Here is a 12,624-nt window from a genome sequence, read left to right as displayed (position 1 = left end):
CTCACATAAAAAAAAAAACCTTCTCTAACATCCGCCATTGTGGAGAAACGTTCATTGTCATCGTCTTAAAGCGTCGATTCTTCTTTGCAGCACCTGGTGTGCAGTCCTGTCCGCGAACCACCGACCTTCCACAATACGACAGATGCGTGTTGAAGCAATTGAACGCGATCACGCCGTACCTGGCCCAAGGTATCCCCGCGTTGAAGCTGCCAGCATTGGACCCTTTGTTCCTGCCGTCGTTGACGGTAGACAGGAACCTGGAGGCGTTGAAGATCAAGGCGAACATGAGTCAGATTCGGGTGTACGGCGCGACCAACTTCGTCATCGATGATCTGAAATCAAATCCAAACGATTTGTCTGTCAGTCTGAAGGTTCAGCTGCCGCATATTCATGTGAACGGTGACTACGACGTTCAGGGAAGATTGCTGTTGCTGCCGTTGAACGGAGCTGGTAGTTTTAAGGGAAATTTCAGTGAGTATTTAGGTTGTCGAGTGTATTTGGTTTTTGTTAAATTGGCGTTGGTGTAAAAGGTGCAAAAAGCTGCAACAACCTGCAGAGTTGCTGGAAGTAGAGTATTGTAATTGTAATTCTTGAATATAATTGAAATTAATAAAAATTCCAATTTAATTCAAATTCAACTGTAAGTTAAATTGATTTTAATTAAATTCTATAATTGCAATTTATATTGATGTTTAATTAAAGAACTGTATTTACATTTAAATTTGATTTGAATTTGAATTTGTACTTGTATCTTTGAATTTGAATCTGTGAATTTGATTTTGAATCTTTGAACAATTGGATTCCTAAATTTACGAATTCTTGAATTTCTTAGTTCCTTAATTCTCGACTTCTCTAAGTTTCAAATGCCCGAATTTAAACTTGATTTTGATTTCTCGAATTTTATATTTTACACCTAATTCCTTGCTGTAGCTGACACCGAAGTGCGAGTAAACGCGCAGGGAAAAGAAGTCACAGACAAAAAAGGCGTACAGAGGATCGATATCGACAAGCTCGTGACGAAAATTCGCGTTGGACACGGAAACATCAAGCTAAAAGCACCTTCCCAGCACACAGTAGCTGGTAAATATTCTCCGTTTATTCTTTCTTGAACATTCCTCAATATTCTAATTTCCAAATAAAGTAAACTACATTTATTTCTCAATCCATCAAATTCTAAATGTACCTACTTCGTTAATTAACCAATTATTAACCTCTAACGAACTAGCATTTACCAAATTTTAACCATCATAAGAAAAATTTTCTATTCAAATGTACAATCTTTCCTTAAAATTTCAATTACAGTAGGTACAGAATAAAGCATCAATTTCCATATAAATCTTCTTCAATCTTAAAAACATCTCACACATACACGACCTCTTTAGCTATTCAAAGCGTCCCCTCGAATACCCTCGTTTTCCCCTTCTTTGACCTAACAACCTGAAATCTTTCAAAAGAATCACCATCTGGAAATCTTTTGTCAAACTTTCCTTCCCTCTTCCTCCTCTCTCTTTCTTTCTCTTTCTCACATTTCCGTCTCATTTCTTCGTTTCAGCTGAAGCAGCGGCGACGTTCTTCAACTCGAATCCACGCTTGGTTCTGGACATCGCCAGCCCGATTATCGAGGACACAGCGGCGACTGTGAGCAGAGCGTTGGCCGCCAGAGCGTTAGGGGCACTCACGAAGGAGGACCTGCTTCCCTAGTCCACGATTACTATGCATAGGTGATCCCATAAGTAATTGTAGAGTGCATTCAAAATGAGAAGGAAAGTATTTTTGTTGTTAGACGCAGCTTAGTGTTACTGATGAGAGCGTTAGAATATTGAACGGCGATTAGAATTGCTTGGCAAATGGATAGATGGTTTTCACTTGGAGAGTGTATCACGGTAATCTTTGCTATTTTGTCGTTGTATGAATTACCGTGATGAGGTAAGTTAGAGAAGTGAAATGGATTTTCAGTATTTTTTGATTATTGATTAATTAGTCGTAATAGAAACTTTGTTATATAAATATATACACTACCGGCTAAACATTTGGAATCACTGTGCATTGCAAATTACACAAAAATTTCCAGAAGATAGTTTGCAACTTTAAGAATTTTTCAACGAATTAGTAGCAGATTCCATATTGATGAAAATTGACAGGTGATCCCAAACGTTGGTCGATAATGTATAATACATTCACAATTATTATTATTGAAAGATGAGAAATAATTTTTTGTAGATTTTTTAGTAGACATTGTAGTTTGTTGTAAAACTGTTACTGTTAGTGTATATTTAGGAGTAATAAGGTATGTTGATAAATTTTCAGAGAGGACCATTTTTTATAATAGGGCACTCGTTTTTATTTTTATTTCAATCGCATTACTTATGGGACGTGTTAATAATACTATTCAAGTTATCGTTCTTGCTGGCAGAAACCAGTGAGAGAACTATAAATTTGTTAATTTAAAGGTTACGTTGAAAAGAATATCCCAGTGATCAAATTGACTGACGAAAAGTTGTTCGACGAATAAGAATAAAATTTTACACGTTTATATTCGTTGTTCCAATTATCTGTTACTTGCATTTCTTGTTATTACAGCGTGATTTATTCCAAACTATTACGACGCATTGAATAAATATAACTTAAGCAAATATATTTCACCTTTATTTCATTACAATACTTAACAATGTACAATCATAATTTATTTTAAAGCCTCCCCAAAATCCAAACGCTTTAAAAGCTAGTACTTGCTTATATACAGGGTGGGCCACGTAAAACAGACCACCTAATTAATTTGCCTAGGTATGGTAGTAGGTACGAGAATATTTTTATTCATACTTTATACGGTTCCAAAGGGTGAATAAGGTGGACGACAAATTTTTGTAATGGAAGAAATGGTACAAAATGAAAAGAAGTTTCACATTTGATTTAAAATTTTAGAGGGTGCTTTAAACTTGTAAAATTTTTTTTAGGGTTAAAATAGTCTGTTTTATATTTCGGATTGGGAGGCAACTCGTTTGGAATGCGTGAAAATCATTGATTTCTGGTACGGGACGAAGGAGTCCCACCAGAACTTTGGGGTAATTTTTTCCAGCATTGATCGGAAATATAGAAAACAACACAAACATGTACTTAAACTACATTTTTAATCCTGTTTCTTTGTGATAATTGTAAAAACAGTTGCTGCTTTTGTTACAGTAGAGATATACATTGCATTTTACGTAAAAATAATATGGTTAAACATTGGAAAATGATCCAAATCTTATATCTTCCGTGGGTACCTGTTTGTGAGTTCTCGAGGCTTTGACAGTGCTACTCAAAAACCTGCCACTTCGGCGTCCGCGTACTTTTTTGCCATAATAAAATAAACCTTGACATTCTATCATTACCACGCAAATAATATAGAATAGTAAAAATATTTAAAAAAATAGTGATGACGTATATTCCAATTTCCATAAATATTTACTCCTGATTCCCGGTGGGACATACACGTCCCGTAACTTTAATCCGAAAGCCTCTACGTATAACGTAAACAGAGTGCAATACCCATACATTATTTTGTCAATTAGAACTTAGATTGCATTTACTTACTTTAATGTATTACGTTGCTACATAAGTTCTGTCCGCTTTTTCGTTTCTATTATATAAACACTCTGCTCGTGTTATCGCTTCGACGGATCCGTCAATGTTGACAGTCATTCCAGAGCCTAAAAGAGGCTGCAACGAGTAGAAAGAGTACAACAGCAACTGCAAATTAAGAGACCGTCACAAAAAATTTCGGACTTGAAATGGGAACTTATTCCACACCCACCATATTCCCCAGATCTGGCACCAACAGATTTTCATCTTTTCCGGGCACTACAAAATAATTTGAATGGAAAAAGCTTTAAAACTTTCGAGGACGTAAAAAGTGCAATAGACAGTTTTTTTAGTGATAAATCCCAAGATTTTTATAAAAGAGGCATAATGCAACTTCCACAGTGATGGGAAAAAGTTATAAATAACAATGGGAAATACATAGTTTGAGGTAAGTACAAACTGTATACGAAAGTCGTATTTGTAGAAGACGTAGGTACTCTAGCGGACAGAACTCATGCAGCAACTTAATGTAGGAACGGACGGAAGAAATACTGAGGGACCCAAACGGGAATCGAACCCGGGACCTTCGGCTTTGCGCGCTACGCCAACCACTCCCCCGCTATTGCCCCTTGTCGGTTTTCCTATTTGGGTATGGAGGCCCCGATACTACACTCGGCCATCCTGAACTAACATTCGCCCTAGAATGTCCTCGGTGCAACACAACTCAACTCAACACTTTCGGGTGCACTCCCCCACACAGTGGCACACAGCCGAAACAACACATTTTTGGGAGACGTGCAACCCCCAACATGTTTTCATCGCACACCTCCTGGCTTCGTGTAGCCGTAGATGCCTCCATCCCGGCTGAGCCCCCCATTTGTAGGAACGAACGGAAAAAATACTGAGGGACCTAACGGGAATCGAACCCGGGACCTTCGGCTTAGCAAGCCGAGGCTATGCGCGCTACGCCAACTACTCCCCCGCTATTGCCCCTTGTCGGTTTTCCTATTTGGGTATGGAGGCCCCGATACTACATTAATGTAAAACTAGTTGACAAGTCGCAACAAGCTCAGATTACGATCAATAGCACCGACGAAATTCACTTGTTTATAACTGTAAAATAGTTTCTTCTCTGCTCACTAAAAGCCACTATACGCATTAATCATATTGGTAGAATAAGGTTAGGATATGGTTATGGTTATATTATTATGCACATCAATGTCTGCTACAACACACAATAGAAAAGTAGATATTGATTCATGTAAAAAAACATAGGTGACCTTAAACAGAATAAAAAAAATGACATTTATAACAAAATATTTCTTCCATCTTATTCACCCTTTGAAACCATTTAAGTTGCGTATAAAAATTTTTTCGTATCACCATAGCTAGTGAAGATAATTAGGAGGCTTGTTTTACGTGACTCACGCTGTATATTAACTATCTGTTATATATGTATATATAGATACAAATAACAAATTATACAAATTACTTTACCTAAACCTTACATTTAGCATCCAACCCTGTTTCTCCGTTCATCTCGAATTACAATCACAGGTATATCTGTTTGGTTTGTAAACAAACAATAAATTTTCCAAAAATTACAATCTCAGACTTGTTCTTCTTACTTAATTATAAACAGTTTTCACGTATCAACGATCAAAAGGACAAATCTTTTAGAGGACTACCAAAACTGATTTTTCACAAATATAGAAACGTCGATTTGGAAAAATTGCTGCCTCTACAGAAATCAATTTAATCGTCTGGAAAGAGTTCTTTGTACGTGAAAGACTTCGTTATCTTGTTTGCCACGTCTGTGAACAGCTCTGCCAAAGATGTCTCCAGTACCGGTGTTATTTCGTCCAAAATTAGGTTGTTGTTATTGTTCAACAGCTCGTGGCTGGCGGCGGCTGAGTTAAATAAAAGAAGGCAATTAACATATCTTGCAAAGCAGAAAGTGAATTCTACTAAAAATTTTTGATGACGAAATGGACCTTTTAAATTAATTTCCTGGTAAGATTGATAAACAAATACCAACAACATGCCACAATTGTGAAAATATTCTTAATATATTGCATATTTTCACTTTCAAGCAATTTATTGTCTATTTTCAAAATTATTAATCAAATTGTTGATTGCCCGGCAATTTTGGAACTCTTTAAATTTAATACTTCTAGAAAAGCTCTTAGAAATAATAATCTTTTCTTTATTGCCCTAGATAGACTTTATTGACATATGAGTTCATCTGCTGATAACTTTAACAAAAACACTAATTTTTTTCAATGCTGTTTGTCTTCTTTCTGAATTTATATTTTAGCTACTTTACACAATGATAACTTCACTGACAATATATTTTATCACGTATTAGATATCAAAGAGTTTAAGTCCGTTAATAAAGTATTCTCGTTAATAACATTTTTATACAAATTATTCACAGATGAAGAAAATTTTTGTTTAAATTACTCGTTACTCGTTTAATTCGTTTACGAAAAACAATTCAAACTGGAATTATAATTACTAATTACGAGTCCCTACGATAATTATTTAGTGTTTGAAAAAAGAATTGACTCACCAAGAACCGTGTCACCGCCGAATAAATTGCTCAGATGAAGATTCGTCCTGCCGATTTTGAGCTTCACCTTCATTCTCTCGAAATTCAGGTAGGTATCGTTGTCTCTGAACACTTTACGTGCTCTTAGAATGACGTCTGAATCGTAGTCGTCTTAAAAGTAAAAATAAATCTGATTAGTGACAAGGACAAACAACACTTTTTTAATTTACAAATAGTCTTCTCGATTATTTTTTAAAGTGAAAATTTTAAAGAAGTAATAATAAGAATGTGGTGCAAATAAAATGACATTTTTTCAACAGCTGAAATTGACGTATTCAGTTTTATTCGAACATAAATTTTTACACACACTAGTCAAGAAGAAGAAATTTGCTGTACTACATGTCTATTGAATAGTAAACAAATTCATGATACAATTTTTTGGACATTATTATCTGACGTGATAAATAATCGGGATGTACTTGTAATATTTTTACATAAATTTAAACTTGAAAAGCTACAATAAAAACTGCTGAAAATATAAATTTAACATTTGGAGAAGGTTATGTAAATGTAAGGACACTTCAACGTTCGTATGCAAAATTCAAGATTCGTGACTTTTCATTGGAAAAAGAGTCAAGAGGGAGGCCAGATAAGACCATTCATGATAACGCTTTAAAAAGAATTATTGAAAACAATTCACGGTGAAGAATATTAAATTTTGTCACATCGTCCCCTATTCACTTGACTTTTCTCTAACAGACAACCGTTTCTTCAAACACCTGAACAATTTTCTTAACAAATAATTTATTCCGAAATGGAGACACTGTAAAAGAAGCATTCAAACAATTCTTTTCATTCAGAGACTAATGATTTTTATAAATTTGAAATAACGAAACTAGTTACAGTGAATGTGAAAACTATTCGTACACCCTATAAAACGGAATAACTTTTTTAAAATAGGGCCAAACGACTTGGGAAAACGACTTCGATGAAATTTTCAGCATGTGTATAATTCACATAGATCTACAAGACGTATTTTTTAAATTTTCGTTACAAGCTCAGATAAAAGAGTTGTAAACAGTGACCTTCACAATTTTCTTCGCGATTTCCACAAATTGCAATTTTTTCAAAAAATTTTAGACACGTCATCTAGTAAACTAACCCTTCTAACTTCTCTAAAGAACTCAAGTCGTTTGGTCCAATTTTAAAAATGTTATTCTGTTTTATACGGTGTACGAATACTTTTCACATTCACTGTAATTGTTGGGAAAAGTGTCTAGAATCCTGTGGAAATTATTTTAATTAATCCTCATACGTTCCTCAGAAATAGTTACACAGAGATCCTCGGGTGAGATCCTCTATATTTTGCTTAATGTTATTAGTAATCACTACGTTTCATTTAAAGTTAGTTAAATTTGTGAATTTCAAATACACGAAGTTACAACACATTCAGAAATGAAACATAGTACAGGATCTGGAAAGAGACCTGAATTTTCACCCGAGGAGCGTATGAGAGGTAAATATATTATATTTTGAAGAAACACAGTGTATCTAAAGTTTCATTTAAAAAAATGACGTTTCATATGCACCAACTTTATATTTCCACGAAATTTAATAGTAGAATAAAACGGACCAGCTTTATTTTCTATTTGATTCAAAACTTCTTCAAAATATTTGTTAATGTCTTACGGAAGCTCCCAGTGAGATCTCCTTGTCCCGTCAACTTCAACAGAAGCACTCTCGCATCGATCTGATACTTTCCTTGGAAATTCAACCTGTCGAAGCTGACCTTGAATGTGAACACCACATTATCGACATCCGCTTTAAAGTCGCGAATTTTAAACGTAGATGGTCCAGATACCTGTTTGCGTCACAATGAAACGAATAAAATCGATGAACCCTTTTCTTTCAATAAATATTGAAGTAAAGAAGAAACTTGCGAAGAACGTAGGAAGGAAAAAAGGCGGGAAACTCTATAAAATTTAATTTCTACTGCTTCATCGACTCGATGCAATCTAAAATATTGAAAAATTTCACAAGCGTTCAACCACCACGCAGGAACAAGAAACTTGCAAAAGAAATGCGAGAAACATTTTAAAAGCTAATTATTCGTACTTCGTCGTTTTAAATGCAATATTTAAAAATCCCAGAATCTTTGAAATTCCACGCGAAAACAATTTATCTCTCTTCAGTCCTCCGAAACAAAAATTAGCAAACCTGCAATGTAAATATCAGAACAATCAAAAAACCTGACAACTTTCCGTTCTCCTCTTCTCCAAGCAAGAAAAAGAAAAATAATAGGGGAAATTAGAAATCAGGCAATCATAAAAACATCGATTTCATTATCGACATTCATTTTCGATCGATTATTAGCATAATCGACAGGGAACATTCCCGTTTCGTGCTGAAAATTTACCTGCAAGTCTGTGAGATTGACGTCAAGCCTCGCGCCGACTGGTCCTCTCGACAGGCGAATTTGCTCGAGAAGAAGAGGTTCAATGGCAGGTGCTTCCAGTTCCGGTATACCAGAGGATAATTTATCACGAAGCTGATCAATCGATCGGACGATGCATTTGTTGATATCTGGATCGCTCTTCTTGCACGGCTTAATGTAAGGCGCTGTGACAATTGAGCAATTGAAACTGGATTAACTGTTCACCTGTTAGAGTTGCCTTGGGTGGGTTGGTAGAATTGGATACAGCGTGTTATTAAGAGATTGTAGAATGTATAATATGGTTGAACGTTATGTAAATGCTCTGGTGCGTTGAGTAAGTCGAGCATTAAAGATTGAAAGTTGGATTATACTACTCTGTTCAAAAAGTTTCAGGACAAACTCGTTTATCGATTATCATGGTTTGATACACTCCTATCGTTTGGTTAAACAGTTAACGAACAGTACTATTAGGTCATCCTGAAAATTCTCGCAATTTTAAACCGTTCATTTTGAAAAAATATAACACCATTTTAATTAAATATTTTTATTTCGAATAATTTCTATAATGTTCCATACTCTTTTGCCAGTGTATCACAAGAGCATTGATTCTGTGTACATACAAATCCGAATCTCTAAGAGAAAGAAAGACGCAAATAAATCTCCTCGAGGCAAACGTAGTTTACACCCGACAAATATCACGTTCACAGTTTGGTGGTCTGCTTCGAAATTAATTCACTATTGTTTTCTAAGACCGGGTACCACTATCGCTGCATACAGTAACGAATTGGAGATTGTCCACCAAACACTGAAGGTACAGCAACCAACTGTGGTCAACAAAGAAGTCCCTATTCTTTTGCATGACAATGTCAGACCGCGCGTAGTAAACACAACTGCACAAATATTGTACCAACTGGGTGTTGAAGTTCTATATCATACCCCATATTCTCCTGATTTTCACGTTTTCCGCTCACTTGACAATTTCCTTATAGAAAAACGATTTGGGAAACAGGAGGATATTGAAAACGCCTTTCGGTAGTTTCTTTCTCTTAGAGATCCGGAGTTTTGTATAAACGGAATTAATGTTCTTGTAATAAGTTGGCAAAAGTATATCGAACATTATGGAAATTATTTTCAATAAAAATGTTTAATTTTAACGAACTTTTCTCAAAATGAAAAGCTTGAAACTGCGGGAACTTTCAGGAAGAGCTAATACTTGAGTGTCATGAGGCGTTCGCGTGATTCGACATAAAACGGCCAGATTTATGAGAAAATAATTAATGAGTTTTGCACCAGCTTATTGTTTGATACTGATGCTCGTATTTTTCACCAAAAACTCGACTAACCACCCCGCAAGCACTGTATCTATTCACCTGAGCAAGCACCGTACAACTTTTTCCTGTATTCCAGACTGAAACTTTCACTGTGGAGTCGCTGATCAAAACAAAATTCGCTAAATGAGCTAAAAACCATCCTAGAAATCGAGTTCCAGCGATGCTACAATATTGAAGGCAGCCAAATAGATATTGCTGAGTAATTTATATTTTACTCCATTTGTCCTGAAATATTTGAATACAGTAGTATAACTCAAGGCAGTTTGAACTTGTTTAATAGGTTTTCTTCATATAGCAAGAAGTCTATATTTGCATTGTTCTAAAAATTAGTTAAATAAAATAAGTTACACAGTGACATTTAAATGTAAAGAATCTATCCTGAAATAGGTGAAATAATTTGGTAGTTTTTATTTTATCAAAAGTATTTATACTTTTTGGACAGTGAACGTGTTAGTATTGTAATTTTTGAAGAAACTCTTAAAAGTAAAAGAAGCAAAGAAGTTTATTGATACTTCAGTACTGTAATATTGTGATACTTTAGCTTTATTATTTTGAATTAATACTGGAATTTAACCAGCAATAGTATTTTATTCATGTAACTATATGTATTTGTCTGAGTCTGAAGATTGGAAAAAGAATTCCTTTCAAATTCTCAGAATTCTTCTTCTAGTAAGAATTTTACTGCTAATTGCAATTCTAGTATTTAAATCGATTTGACGTTGCTACACTCGTGCTAAGCTCGTGGGATTACGTTAGCAGGTGACATCATTCCACTAAAAGATTCAATTAATCGGACGTTTTGATTAAACCACCAATTCAAAGAATTTTAGCATTTTGTGATATGATATCTACTACATGTTGCATATTTTAAAATACAAAGAAGAATTGTGTGTCCCAATCACCTAACGTTGGACATTAAATTAATATTAAAAAATTATACCAAATAACAAAACGTCACATTATTGACATTGCTACAAATTACACAAAGTTATCAAATTAATATGATTAAAAATACGAACATAAGCAGAAGTAAATATAGAAAACTACTAACAGTTAGCTAAAATTAGATAAAAAAATTTGTCCACGCGTAAATTTCCTTTTATTTTTTATTAGGCCAGTCTATAAATAATTTCAGTCACGTTCTGAACGCTCTAATTACAGATAAATCAAAATTTCTTAAGTTTATACTACATTATTTCTAATGTTGCTATGAGCTACAAACGGTTAGGTGAAAATAGCAGCTTTTCATGATTTTCGGCCTATAACTGTAATAAATCTAAAGATTCTCACATCTTTCGATACGTGTCGCTTGTTTCTGCATTTTTAAAAATTTTCATTACGAGCTTAGATAAAAAATTTGTAAAAAGCGACGTTCACTGTTTTTCTTTGCAATTTCGATCGATTACAATTTTTCAAAAATTTTTTTTTTACACGACATCTAGTAAACAATTCTTCTAACTTCTCAAAAAACGCAAGTCATTTGGTTCAATTTTGAGAAAGTTGTTCTATTTCAAAGGGTATACGATTGCTTTTGTCCGCCACTGTACCTCTTTCTGATTTTCATTTACTTCTGTTGCGTCTTGCGCTTCGAACAAGCGGTATGTTCGAGAGTGGTGGCGCAGGATTGTCGCTGGTTCGTGGTGCGGGTTGTTTGTTGGTATGAAGTCGTGGTGACTTAGAGTTTGCACGTATTTTAATGTGTTAAAAGAAAAAGACTTTATTTTTGGTAGTTTATGTGGTGTTTGTCTATTTTCCCTTTTTGATCTGATGTGCGCCGCGTTGGTGCGCTTATTTATAAAAAGATTTAGGGGTATAAGGTGGTGGTCTCCGCCAATGAAAACGGGTCTACCCCATTGGACGGTCCTCTCTGGCCCGCGAGTATACCGCCCACCCTGAAATTTCCAAGTTGACAGGGTGGTGGTGTGTCGCGATGGCGGGGGAGTGAGGCCCAAGGGTAGCCCGCTCGTAACGGGACTTTGGGCGGTCAAGGAGACGCGAAAGGTTTTATGACATGTCAATGTCTATTGAATGTTCACGAGTGGGCACCGGGAAGGTATGTGGCCCGCAGAAAATTTATTTTTCTGCAGCCATAAAACGCTTCCTGGGCTTCGTGGCCAATTTGAAAGAAAAATTAATTAACGCGAAGAAAAAAAGGGGCGCATTCAAAAATAGCGTAAACAGGCGTCCATGTCATAAACCCAATCCCCAACAACTTCAATGTAGTACGCATAAATGAATCATAATTGTATAAATAACACATAAATGATTCCATGACTTTATCGATTTTAAAAATGCAATATTCTATTTACGTGGTATCCACTCATTATGTATAAGAAGTAGTAAAAAGCACTGGACGACAATGGTGAGAAGTACTTCGATCAACATCAAGCATACAGTGACACTCGTGGTGCAGATTATGGTCAAAATTTGACAAAAGAAGAATTGCATTTTTATGTTTGTATTTTTGCTCTAACTTCAGTTTCAATTTAAGACGATTACCAAATATCATCACCTGAATTTCAATAATCACAACTTCACCAAGAGTTAGCATACTTATTCAAAATAAGAACCATTACAATCCATACACTTTTGCCAGCGTTTCACCAATTTCCTTATGCCATCTACAAAACAAAGGCAGGACAAAGAAAATGGATAAATGGGTTTTGCAGGAGCTGTCCGATAATCAGCGAAAGCTTCGTGCCTTCATTTCCTCCTCTCATATTCAAGACCATTTTCTCAACAGAATT

The 12,624-nt window shown here is 35.3% G+C and overlaps 2 protein-coding genes across 2 annotated transcripts in view; one reads left to right on the top strand and one right to left on the bottom strand.

The window, feature by feature from the left end:
- LOC108578508 (circadian clock-controlled protein-like) overlaps positions 1–1,701 on the top strand; it is a 16,824-nt gene extending 15,123 nt beyond the window's left edge. Inside the window, exons 2-4 of the mRNA XM_017941859.1 lie at positions 91–471; positions 931–1,080; positions 1,553–1,701. Coding sequence (XP_017797348.1) covers positions 91–471; positions 931–1,080; positions 1,553–1,701 — 680 coding nt within the window. The remainder of the gene's footprint in view (positions 1–90; positions 472–930; positions 1,081–1,552) is intronic.
- A 3,615-nt stretch (positions 1,702–5,316) lies between these two features.
- Positions 5,317–12,624, bottom strand: part of LOC108578520 — an 11,950-nt gene continuing 4,642 nt past the window's right edge. The window contains exons 3-6 of the mRNA XM_017941872.1: positions 8,529–8,731; positions 7,802–7,973; positions 6,134–6,283; positions 5,317–5,471 (exon numbers count right to left, since the gene is read on the bottom strand). Coding sequence (XP_017797361.1) covers positions 5,317–5,471; positions 6,134–6,283; positions 7,802–7,973; positions 8,529–8,731 — 680 coding nt within the window. The remainder of the gene's footprint in view (positions 5,472–6,133; positions 6,284–7,801; positions 7,974–8,528; positions 8,732–12,624) is intronic.

Source organism: Habropoda laboriosa, unplaced genomic scaffold (genome assembly GCF_001263275.1).
Source record: "Habropoda laboriosa isolate 0110345459 unplaced genomic scaffold, ASM126327v1 scaffold38, whole genome shotgun sequence".
Classification (NCBI taxonomy): Eukaryota; Metazoa; Arthropoda; class Insecta; order Hymenoptera; family Apidae; genus Habropoda; species Habropoda laboriosa.
Note: the sequence above shows the minus strand (reverse complement) of the source record. Positions and strands in the feature narration are given on the sequence as shown.